The 13,301-nt window shown below is 42.5% G+C and overlaps 1 protein-coding gene across 4 annotated transcripts in view; it reads right to left on the reverse strand.

Moving 5' to 3' along the window:
• Window positions 1–2,542: 2,542 nt before the first annotated feature.
• DYM (dymeclin) overlaps window positions 2,543–13,301 on the reverse strand; it is a 1,075,019-nt gene continuing 1,064,260 nt past the window's right edge. For all 4 annotated transcript variants that reach the window (XM_029580368.1, XM_029580383.1, XM_029580376.1 and 1 more), the window contains exon 17: window positions 2,543–5,217. In XM_029580368.1, coding sequence (XP_029436228.1) covers window positions 5,068–5,217 — 150 coding nt within the window. In that variant the 3' untranslated portion in view covers window positions 2,543–5,067. The remainder of the gene's footprint in view (window positions 5,218–13,301) is intronic.

Consider the following 13,301-nt stretch of genomic DNA (forward strand, 5'->3'; position numbering starts at 1 on the left):
CTATGTACTAATGCCCCTACGTGCATGCTGAACGGGTCCCTAATGCTGTTTGTGGATACATGCTAAAATTAGCTCGTTCCTGCACTGAAATGAAAGGGGGCTGTGGGGTATGACATCGCCAGTGTTTACCACCCTTTTCATTTCAGGTTGGTTAGCACAGCGGATTTCAAGAATTAGGCAGCATGTCTGCTATATTGTGTTGGATTAAGGTGCACGCTGTTCAGGCTATTGTTTTGCATTTACACACAAGTTTAGTGCATTAAGGTGCATGCTGTTCAGGCTATTGTTTTGCATTTGCACATAAGTTTAATGCATAACCCATTGAGTGACATTTTAATGCACACACCAATGTTTAGTGAGTATGCACCACATTTTTTTAGGGTGTCTTTTAGCGAATAGGCCCCAAAATAGGGAGAAAAACTTTAGTGCACAGGCATCATAAATAGTTTAAAATAAAAAAAAACAACTTTTCTAGACTCCTGGTAAAAATAGACTGTCTAGCTCAATCATTGTTAGTCTGACAGGAGAACTTTCTTGATCGTTTCTTAAAATGAATTTCTGGCTATTACAGTCTTAATCATGGCTTTGAAATCCTGAGTTTTCTAACTGGTAATAAAACTGGACAACTCATCAGCTATGAGATCTTTGTTCCAGGATGATGCCTTGATTGTTCAGCTTTGAAGTCTGCCTACCTACAGTAATTATGTGCTGAAGTAGTTGCACACATGACAGTCCGTGGGTATGCAACTCCAGAAGAGCCAGGAGAAACTGTCCAGTAGATTTCCACATAAGTATCAAACAATTCAGTTTTAAATACAAGATGCTAAATTTGAAACAGTTGCAAGAGAGTTAGAAATTGGACATTTGTCATTTTAAGGCATAAGACCCTATTTTCTAAAAGAAAAACTGCATAATTGACTAAGATGTGTGTCTTTTATGGCCAACTGCTTTAGGTTTTCTGCAAAAAGCCCAGTTTCACCAGATCAAACAGAGCCAAATAAAGTGTGCAAAGAGACAAACAGCACTTGAGAAAAAGGGGAGTTTGGGTGCCGTTATATTGCAATTATGTGCTTATATTCTAAATGTTAGCATTTGCTCTAACGTAAATGTCTGCAGGGTGCAAAAGTGGTAAATCTCCAACATGTGCACACTCCAGCTTTCTCACAACACAGCAAAAAGTAAAAAAAAAAAAAAAAAAAAAGTATTAAATTCAAGAATGAAAAGCTAAAATAAATTTTAAACAAGTGGGGAAAGCATGCAGAGGCAGAGCTTTTGGAATGCTTTCTGACAAAACTTTAGGGGTTTATTTCTTTATTTAAATATTTATAATTTTCTTATAACAAAATATGTACTAAGCGAAGCATAACAACTTGTTGCTGTATTCAGAGGGATCCCAGTCTGGCCCAGTTTTGTTGTTGAAGACCAGATCCGAGCATGTGCAGTGAGGACACCTAAACTATGCAAGAGAAACACTTATTGTGAGGTAGAAAACTCTGCACTCTTTGTGGCAGCACGCAAGGATATTTTACTTGAGGACTGGCAGGCAGAAATGCTTTCTCAGTGTAATCCGTTTGATGACATCCGTGCAGCAACCTTTTTCATTGCGGTACTGAGCAACTGAATTATTTATGTAAGTTTTTTTCTCGTGGATATTAGGTCATTGTTGTTGAAAAAAAGTGATTTTTGTATTTATTTCTACTAAAACAGGCTTTTGAGTTTTGATGCACAAATTGAACATAAGAAAATGCCTTACTGGGTCAGACCAAGGGTCCATCAAGCCCAGCATCCTGTTTCCAACAGTGGCCAATCCAGGCCATAAGAACCTGGCAAGTACCCAAAAACTAAGTCTATTCCATGTTACCATTGCTAATGGCAGTGGCTATTCTCTAAGTGAACTTAATAGCAGGTAATGGACTTCTCCTCCAAGAACTTATCCAATCCTTTTTTAAACACAGCTATACTAACTGCACTAACCACATTCTCTGGCAACAAATTCCAGAGTTTAATTGTGTGTTGAGTAAAAAAGAACTTTCTCCGATTAGTTTTAAATGTGCCCCATGCTAACTTCATGGAGTGCCCCCTAGTCTTTCTACTATCCGAAAGAGTAAATAACCGATTCACATCCACCCGTTCTAGACCTCTCATGATTTTAAACACCTCTATCATATCCCCCCTCAGTAATTGATTTTTACTTTCACTTTTCAGAGCCCGCCCACTGGGCTGAGTGTGCGTTTCTGGATTAAATTAAAGAATTTTATAAGTTTCATGGACTTTTAGAAGCTGTGTATGAAGCCAACAGGAAAGATCCAAGCCAATATTTCAAATGTCAGTCAGATGGTGATTTCTTTATAAATTTCCCCCTGATGAAGCTGCGATACAGTGGCAAAACGAGCTCAGTTAACTAAAAGGTATAAACTAAAAAGGTATCATCCGATTGGTGTGCATGTTGAGCTTTTTAAATTCTTTCGAAGAATGAAAATTGCACTTTTTTTTTCAGGGCAGAATGTTACATGGTCTTTCAACACAAAGAAGAAGAGAAAGGCAGTGTTTTTAATATTTATTCATACAGCGCTGTACAAGATAAATCTCATGAAAATGAATCAGATTTGTGGTTGGACGATACCTTTGTCATCTTGAGAGTTAGTAAGGCTTTTCTGATATTTAAAGTACCTGTAATGGGCTCTGCTGGCACCAGCTAGGAATGTGCAAACAATTAGCAGATGAAGTCGAAGGAGGCACATTCCAGGCTGGGCCAAGGTCAATGGGAAATGTGGATCTGCGAAAAATCTGAAGGGGATCTGCCAATCCAAAGAGATCCATGGTAGCCAGCCTTGCATCCGCATTGCATTTTCTGAGGATCCACGACAGATTTTGCCACAAATTCACCTTTTCCTTTAAAAGGGCTTTGCCAAAGTGACTTGACAAACCTGCAGATATTTCATGGGTTCATTGAACTCGGTGGCAAATCTCTTTTAAAGAGATTTGAACATCCCCAGCACCAAGTGAATGGTGTCTCTGGACAGCAAAATGTACACCTGTACAATGTACACCTGCATACGATTATTCCAAGGGACCCGTTCCTTGCTAATGCATTCAGAGCTGCACCATATTACAGAATCACTACAAATAAAGAAGAAAGGCAATCTGCTCGTTTCCAAAAACATAAACAGAATGCAAAAATGTAGAACCAAACAGACTTGTGTTTTACATCAAAGCAGAACTTACATGAGAGAGGCCGCTATTTGTCCTTATGTTGACACTGCCAACAGCTAGATCTTGATAAGGACACAATAACATTTAACTATGCAATGTGAGCATCAATATACTTATATATTTAGGGGGTAAACTTCAAAGCCATTTGCATGGGTTTATGCACATAAATGGTCTGGTATAAAATTTGCCTGGGGCGTGTGCACATGAAAGTATCTATGTAAACCTATTTCATGCACACTTTTAAGTGCACCAAAAATAGGCATTCCATATAGTTGAGGTGAAGCATGGATTTACATGCAAACTTTAGATTTAAACAATATGCATGTAAATTAACATGCAAAAAACCAGGTATAATTTTGTGCAGGTAATGTGTGTATTATTTCGGATAATTTCAAAGTGAAACTTATGCACATTAAGTTTGCTTTGGAAACTGGCGTAACTGTAACTTGTGTGTGTAAGCTGGCATGATGCTACATATTTATCCTTTCAAATAAATATAAAAAAAGACACAACCCCCTCCAACACATGTGCATTAGCTCCATTCCCCTTCCTGACCTACAACAAATAGAGAATTACTTCCAGGCGAGCAGGCAAAATAAACATTTCAATCAAATCACTGTCAGTAACACAAGAGCTAGTAAACCTGTACAGTCAATCTTAGGATTGTCAAAAACAAACAATAATGTGCTTCATTTTATATTTAAACAGCGAGACCTTCTGCATCCAGGTAAGAAGGCTCTGCTACTTTTATCTGAGACCAGATTTGGGATGCATGGCACTCAACATGGCTCTAAACGTTTCAGGGAGACGGATCAAGATGCAGTGTGGTTGGCTGCATGTGCGCGTCTCTCTGGGCTGCAGGGCTGAGCGCACATGAAGTATTGCTTTTTGCAATTGCAATTTTCCTACATGAAAAGAGCGCACTCATTTTAGTTCTAACTTAAGAAGAGCACGGTGACTTCAGCTTCTTTTGCTGTTGCTTTGCAGAATTCCAAATCAAGGTGATCTGATGTAATCATTTAGTCTCGCAGCGACGAGTACAGAGGGAGGGGCTTTTTTTTATTAGACTCGTGTAGAAAAAAACATCAGAGGCTCAAATTCTAAAGTTGAAAACTTTGACACTCCCCCTCCTCCATTTTCCTCTTAAATGAGATGGAGGGGGAGGGGGATCGGGCAGCAGACAGGAAAAGGAAGCAGATTTAAAATTCTTCTCCAATCAATTCAGAAATGAAACTTGACTTAGGTGCAGAGAACCAATTAATTTAGGCAAAAGGCATGGATTTTAATTTAAGCAATGCTTTAAAGACAATATCTGTAAGGTTTTGGTTTTTTTTCCCCCCCTAGAGACATGGTTTTTATTTTTAAACATTAATCAACATGGTGCTGACGAGAAGATGGGACAGCATCATGCGGACTTAACCAATTTTAACCAGCTTAAATAAAATCCTGAGGCTGTATCAGCCAAAAGGGATACAAATAAACATGTGTACCTGCCACAGACCCGCTACCACCATTTACATTTTCCATTTTGCCTGTTGAAAACTGTTCAATTCTTTTTACTATCAATGGCTACCAAAGGCAACTTTTCACTGGACATCTAGCTATAGATTTAGGTGTATAAATACATGTTGCATACTGCATGTCAATTTTCCCTTTTACCCACCACTAATTTCTATTGAATGCCTTACTGCAGTTTGGTTGCAAATAGTTGAAGGTATATTGCACGCTGTAATCATTGGTAAGCTTTCTTCTCTGCAAGGGCACGCTGGTTCAGAGAAACTAACACGGTTTTCTTGTTGATAAGATAGCCCGGTTCTGCAGGTTTGGCCTCCCTATTCTCCGCCCCCGCCCCTGTCAACCAGAGTCCATTGTGAAAAGCTGGATGTCCTGCGGGTTCCAGTACAGCCCCACTCCAGAATTGTACACGAGGGACCAGACGTAAGGAATGAAGAACTCCTCCGGCTGCTCTTCCTCCACGTACTTGAACTTCAAGTCCGGGAATTTCTGGGGGGGGGAGAAAAAAAAATCCAAATTAAAATATTTATTAACTGATGTTAGCATTTGCTGTAATCTGCTTCTCATCTTTCTGAGTCAAAGAAATGGTATATTTTCCAATTAGCATTCTGGTTTCACTGCTAAGTAGGAGCTGAAGATATTGCAAATGACTGCATAAAACGTGCTTTTCTAAATCTGGAAATCCGAACTTGCTGGCTGCAGCCTACGGTATGAATATCATTTTTCCAAAGAATGTACCAGTATCACATAAAGCAGGCTGCTTCCAGTAATGCTTACGATTAGGCAATTATAACTGTAGCATCCAGTTTAAAGAGACTTAAGATAACAGATGGCACATGATTTAGAGTAAGGGAAGTAATCTTTTATCTCAGGGTGAAATAAGGAAGGGCAGATTACACCACCATCACTGGTTAGTGGTCATGATGTTAGAATTATAATTCCTATTTTTGCCAAAAAAAAAAAAAAAAATTGTGGCATCTCTACTGTTGACAGGAAGTCAGAGCAACACCAACTCCGATAGAGAGGACCATCAGCAGCACGCTGTCGGCTAACTTCACCGGGCATCGCTTCAGTAATCTGAATGCCCAAGCCAAATTCTTGCAAAATCTGGGATTCTGAGCAGATCCTTACCTTGCTTAGCTTCCGAGACCTCATGAAATCAGAATCTTAAGAAATTTAGAAGACAGTTTTCAAAGTGATTTACCCAGGGAAACTGACCCCCACCCCTCTGCCCAGCTAAAAGGATGAACCAGCTTCCATCGCGCCCACACCTTTAGCCGCCTACAGAGAGGCATTCCATGGGCGTGTTTAGGTTGGGGAGGAAAAACCCTGTGCGCACGCTTGATTTTCCAATGCACATGTGAAAAGTGTGCAGCCATTTTCAGAGGGCAATTTTCAAAGGGATTTCTGTAGGCCATGTAAGCTAGCTGACTGATGCTGCCCACCCTGAGTGCACAGCTCCATACCTGGGTACTTTGTACTTTCACCTGCACTGACGTGGTTCCCAGGCTGAGTTAGGTGGGGGGGGGGGGGGATTTAGGGGCATAGCATTGGATTTTCAAAATCATGCTGGGAAAAAAAGCTTCAACAGAGTAAGCAGGTGCAGACTGCTGCGGACACTTTCCGCAGGGCAAGTCTCTAATGTCCTTTGAAACCTGGTACAGAGACGGCAGGTAATAAATTTCCACAGACTTTGCAGCACTGCGGGCAGTCTGAAAATTGCTTCCCCCTTCAATGACTACCTTTGCATGCCGGTGTTGGGCTTTTAAAATTTACCATAACGTGAGTATTCTGCAGCTTCTGATTTTCAGAGGGAAACAGCACGAGCGGTTTTCCTTTGGAAACCAGGTACAGCATATGCAGGTGCATGGCAAACAATGCGGGCTACACATAGGAACAGCCAGGCTGGCTCAGACCACTGCTCCGTCAAGCCAAGCATCCTGTCTCGGACAGTGGCTTGGAAGTACCCGGCAAATCCCAACTTTTCCTGCTGCTCTCTGCAAGATTTTAGAGACAGCGGAAAACCAAAGTCTATCTGGCTAGTAATTATTTATGGAGCTCTCCTCCAAAAAAACTTGTCCAAGCCTTTTTTAAACTCAAATTATGGTACTCGGGCATAGATTTAGGCCTAGCTTTAGGAAACTGCCTCTGCTGCCAAGTTTTTATAGGTGCTGGAGCACCCACCGCTATGCCTCCATCTGGGTTTGCTGCTATGGCATCTTCTCCCAGCAGTGCCCGACTCTATAGCAGCAGCAGCAGCAGCAGCAGCAGCTCATGCTCCTCTGGGGCACCGACAGGGCCTGCAGCAGCCTGCTCTCTCCTCCTGCAGGGGCTTCCTCTTACCTTGGATACCTGTTCGAGGGGGTGAGGTACTGCAGGACCTGCCACAGTGCTCTAAGGCTGCAGGAAGCCCAGCACTAACTTTTCTGAAATATCCAGTCACTGCTGCTGCTGCTCCTTTGGAGGCGGCGCTACATCTTGGAAGTCAGGGTCGAGGATGCCCTGAGAGGGGAGGATTTAGACAGGGGTGACTGTCCCCTCCCGCCACTGCCTGTAGGCTCATGCCACTTATTTATTTATAACTTTTTTTATACCGAAGTTCAGGTAACAGAATTACTTATCACTCCGGTTTACATTATAACAAGTAGAAACCTGAACCTGGGCCTGATATTGCTTGCTGTAACAACATTTTCTGGCAACAAGTTCCCTAGCTTAATTCATTTAAAATGTATTTATTGCCTATCAACTTTTCTAGGTGGGTTCAAAAGAAATGTTCATAATCCAACATTAAGCAATTAAAATGAAGGTCATAAGCATCACAAAAGGCAACACTGAAATTACAGACAACAGTAAAACAGAAAGTAAACAAGCAGCCAAGAAGTGACATAATTACTGCCTTCTGACCCATAGTCCTTTGCATAAAAACAGTATGAAAAACATTGCAATGTCTCAACCAATCCATAAAGAGCAATAAAAACTGAAATATGCACAGTAATCAACAGCGGTACACCTCCTGTCAGCAGCTGCATCTCCGTCTTCTCATGATCCACTATTATCCTTAGAGGTTAAAAGCCTTCAACAATTTCCTAACTTTTGTGAAAGAAACCTCATTCTTCAAATCTGTAGGTAGTGCATTCCACTGCGCAGGCCCCTGAATATAAAACACACGCTCCCGTGTTTCATCTAACCGTACCACTTTGAAGGATGGGACATCTAATAAATATTGTGAGGCAGACCTTAAGGATCGAGTAAGGCGCTAAGGTTTAAGGGCTGTGTTAAATTCGGCCGAGCATTCCCATTGACATTCTGTGCTAACTGAAAACATACTCTCCTAAACGTGTTTTAAATTAGTGTAGTTTGTCTTATTATACTGCCTTGCACCAGGTAAAATCAGTCTACAAACTGTGACTTTATAAAGTGCAAAAAAAATATTTCAACAATATAGATACAAATGACAACATAAAATAAAACAAAAAGAATTCAGCAACTAGAATCAAAAACCGTAAAATTACAGTGGTCAACTGGTGTAAAAGCTTGATCGGAAAGCCAAGACTGACTGCTTTTCCTCCAGTTCATATGGTTCTTCTCAATGGTGGTGCTTGGTAAGAGAGAACGTGGATTCCGGTCTCAGTTCTGACGGGGCAGGTGGTTTAAGAAGGGCCTGCTGAAAGGATCTGAAAGCTCCTAACGGTATAGAGGGAATTAATAAGCCAGCTGCCCTGTTAAAAGAATTTTAAAAACCAGGCCTAAAATTTTAAACTTCATTCTAGCTAAAATTCAAAGTCAATGCAATTAAGAAGAAAAAAAAAAAATATCAGACTAACGTGATCAGATTTTTTAAAACCACGAATCACTTTAGCAGCAACGTTGTGCAGCAACTGACTGTAGTGCTTTAGTGACCCCCATGCACCGATCTTAATACAGCACATTACAGTAATCAATGTGTGATAAAACTAAGCTATGGATCAGCGTACAAAGATCATGCAGCTCCAAAAATGGTTTTAATCGGCAAATAAAATGTAAGAAGAAAAATGCAGACCGAGTCATAAGTGACAGCTGCTTTGTAAAAGTAAGCTGGGCATCTATCTTAGCCACAAGCACTGATATAAGATTGGAAAGCATGAGGTCAACACCTGCCACACAGGCATTTTTATATTTAAACTTATATTAACATAAACGGCATTAACTAGAGCAGCCAACTAACCAGTATGCACGTGTTTCTTATGCAGACCAGTATTCAATGTACACAAACCTCTAAGTCCACTTTTTCTCCCCCTCCTCAGGAAACAGCATCACAAAATTACAGCATTAGACCCACAAAATGAAAAACACAACCCCCATTCCTATCCTCCCCCGCCCCGAGGACCTCTAGTTACCACCAGTGGGGCCCAGAGAAAAGCTCATAGTCCCTAGAAAGTCACAATCTATAACTACAAATAATTGAAAACTCCACAGCAGGCTTTAAGAGAGAAAATTTGTATGGAATCTTCCTGAGCGGGTAAAAACCTTTTCCTTGGGATTGAAAAAAAATCCTGGCTGTTAACGCCTCCATTTACACTAAAGCACACAGTGCATTCCTCCATTGTGAGAACGAAGAGGATTTCTTTTCCAACCACATCAATAATAGTGCTTTCCCCCCAGTCAGCACAATTTCCCTATAAATGTATGGCCCATCATACCCAAACAATTTGGAGCATCCAATAAGAGCCTTCAGTCCCCATTACTACAGGATGAGCAGTTACTACTTCCAAGTAATGCCTACATCACACCCAACAGGCTTGTACCACTGGGTAAGTCCCACAGTACCTTTCGCCACACCACGCTACAGGAATGATTTCATTTGCACTAATTTTGCTCTGAATGCCTGGGCCCGTGACACGAACGCTTTTCTAAGAGACTCGCATTGAATTTCCCGTAGATCAGCGCTTTTAGTTATCTCGGGAATTCTACCAAGGCACTGTAATAATTGCTGCTCCACCAGCTGAATATTCCCCTAAATCTCCACGCTCCTGCAAGCCTCTGATATTTGCGAATTACTGTAATTGGTACTCTATCCAATTCCTCCTGTTTAAAAAACAAAAACAACTATTCAAGCTTATCTGCAAAGGATGAGAGTAGGTTATTTCCCCCCAGAGACCTTACATGGTGTCTTAACTGTAAATATGCAAGGCGGCTGTATTTGGTAAATGATAACACCGTCTCAAGTTGTGAAACTGTTCATTCAAAACTTGTGCAATCATTCTCGGTGCTTTATCTGCTCATGTCAAAGATACTTTAAACTGGCAGCCTGGGCTGAAATCAGGATTCCCTTGAATGGGCAAAAAAGGAACAAATCTCAGGAGTCTGCTGAAACCCTTTCCATAGGTACTTTTATGCAAATCTTAAGGGGGTAATAAGAACACTTCTCAGAAGTAAGGCCTCCTTGTTCCGCCTTCCCCAACCGGGCTCCCACGCCGGCCACCAGCCTTTTCTTACCCGGCCTAACTTACCTGATTGCCCGCAACGCGTCCCGCGATCCGGCCTGCTTCCTCCGTGAACCGGCCTCCTCAGACTGCAGGGCTGCGAGCCCCCACCCCCACCAGACCCGACGCACCGAGGCCCGCCCCGCCGGGCGCAGGGGTGACGTCAGCGACCAGGGACCGGCAGGATTTAAAAGGACCTGCAGTCCCCGGCGTCTCCCTCTTTTCGACGGGAAGATCGGTGAACTGGGCCTGCGCAGCCGGCGCTGAAAGCCCGTCGGGGTAAGGCCTCCTTGTTCCGCCTTCCCCAACCGGGCTCCCACGCCGGCCACCAGCCTTTTCTTACCCGGCCTAACTTACCTGATTGCCCGCAACGCGTCCCGCGATCCGGCCTGCTTCCTCCGTGAACCGGCCTCCTCAGACTGCAGGGCTGCGAGCCCCCACCCCCACCAGACCCGACGCACCGAGGCCCGCCCCGCCGGGCGCAGGGGTGACGTCAGCGACCAGGGACCGGCAGGATTTAAAAGGACCTGCAGTCCACGGCGTCGCGCGCCGGGCGTCGCGCGCCGAAGGAGCGCGACAAAGGGGCCTGCCCCTTTGTGCGCCCCTTAGTGCAGACATCTGGAGCATCACCATCCTACTAAAGCAACCATTGGACAATTGCAGTAAGTACAGAACAACTCACAACATCAACCCGTACTACTGCAAGCCTTCAGCAAGCATATTATATCTTCATCACCGCCAATCAGAATCTACACCCCAGGGTTATCATTATACTATCCTACCACCAATTCAAAGGACCTCATCTAAATTAAGCACAGCGAACCTAAACTATACTACTCACACAACCAAACATGACTTTATCAACTATTCCCATCATCCACAATTTCAGGAGATTCACAACAAAAAAACAAGCTACACCACAATCCTTACAAAAAAGACTCATTCCTATCATCATTTCACCCCTAAACCAACTACTCGGCCTCTCACTCTTCACCTTATCACTGTTGAACGCACAGTCTTTGACTAAGAAAACCCACCTCCTGCATGAATACCTGCTAGAAACAAACACTGACCTTTTTGCAGTCACTGAAACATGGTTAAAACCAGAAGACATCGCCATTATCAACCAACTCCCTACGCACTCGCACAACATATTCTCTATTCCTAGACTCAAAAAACGAGGAGGCGGTCTCCTCCTTGCAGCAAGAAAATCATTGGGAATGGAGCTAAAAACTACTATATCATCACACTCCCTGGAATTCGCAGTATTTAAAGCTGCCCACATACAAATTGGTCTCATATACGCTACCCCAGGTTACCTAGAATCTGATCCTTCACCTTTGATTGAAAATATAACCAAGCACATTAATACTGACACACCAGCGATACTCCTGGGGGACTTTAATCTTCACGTGGATTTATCTCCGCTCTCTCCGAGCTGTGAAACATTCCTAAATACACTAAACTTCATGGGTTTTAAACAACTAATTAAAGATCCTACCCACAAAGCAGGCCATACGCTGGACCTCATTTTCATAAATCAGCAACTTTCTTCCTCCTCTCACCCCACATGCCTCACAATCCCTTGGTCGGACCATAAACTGATCAACACTGTACTAAAAATAAACCTACCTACTCCTCCAAAAAAGCTAAATAACACTATCCAATTCAGGAAAATATGCAGCCAGGAGACAATCAACAACAGCCTAACTACTGAACTTAACAATCTGGACCTCACAAACACGGACTCAGCCATATTATCCTGGGACAACATCACCAAAAAAGTGGCCGATGCTTCATGCCCAACTATCACCAAAGCTGCCCGAACAAATAAAGACAAAAAAACCCCCTGGTACACACCACAACTAAAATCCATAAAACAGGAGCTCAGAAAAAAAGAACTTCACTGGCGTAAAAATCCAACAGCTTCTAACCTCTCGACATTCAAGTCCACGATGCACCTATACAGAACATCCATCCTCCAAGCAAAAAGAGATTTCTACTCACAAAAAATACACCACTTCATCTTTGACCCCAGAGCGCTCTTCTCACTTATCTCATCCCTCACGAAACCGCCATCGACAGACATACCAGATGATAAAGCGGCAAGTAAAGCAGAAGAACTTGCAATTTACTTCAAGAATAAGATCCCAAACCTACTAATGCAGTCCAAGAACAACAACAATTTTACACCAGTCACACCACATATTACCTCCCCATCACAAAAGACATGCCTGAGAGAATTCGAAATGACTGCCTCTTTAGAGATAGAAAATATCCTAAAAAAAATCAAACCCTCCTCACATCCTCAGGATACCATTCCCATCAATCTCCTCATCTCATGCGCTAAAACCATATCCAAACCCATTGCACAAATCATCAACTGCTCCCTATCCCAAGGGCTAGTCCCAGACTCTCTCAAAATGGCAATCATAAAGCCACTCCTGAAAAAACCCAACCTCTCACCAGATATACCTTCCAACTTTCGCCCAATAGCTAATCTACCGTTCATCGCTAAAATCCTAGAACGAGTAGCAAATAAACAACTCACAGAATACCTAAATGATAACAACATTCTCTCTCCAGCCCAGTTTGGTTTCCGCCAATCTAGAAGCACAGAAACCCTCCTAATCTCCTTAACGGATTCCATATTACTGAATCTTGAAAAAAGATGTCCTTGTCTACTCATCTTACTAGACCTATCAGCAGCATTTGATACGGTCAATCATAACACATTAATAGATCGTCTGTCAGACATTGGAATTAGAGATACAGCTCTCAACTGGTTCAAATCGTTCCTTAAGAACAGACAATATAAAGTCAAGGTCAACAAGGAAGAATCTCAACCAATCACCTGCGACTTGGGAGTCCCTCAGGGATCATCACTCTCACCAACCTTATTCAATATATACCTCCTACCACTCTGCCAACTCCTGCTCAACCTCAAACTCATCCACTACTTATACGCAGACGATGTACAGATTCTAATCCCCATCACCGAATCACTCCAAAAAACTCTGGATTTCTGGAACACATGCCAACAAGCCATCAATAACTTACTCACAAGCCTAAATCTTATCCTCAATCAAAACAAAACAGAATACCTACTCA

The sequence above is a fragment of the Rhinatrema bivittatum genome, chromosome 1 (genome assembly GCF_901001135.1).
Source record: "Rhinatrema bivittatum chromosome 1, aRhiBiv1.1, whole genome shotgun sequence".
In the NCBI taxonomy this organism is placed as follows: domain Eukaryota; kingdom Metazoa; phylum Chordata; class Amphibia; order Gymnophiona; family Rhinatrematidae; genus Rhinatrema; species Rhinatrema bivittatum.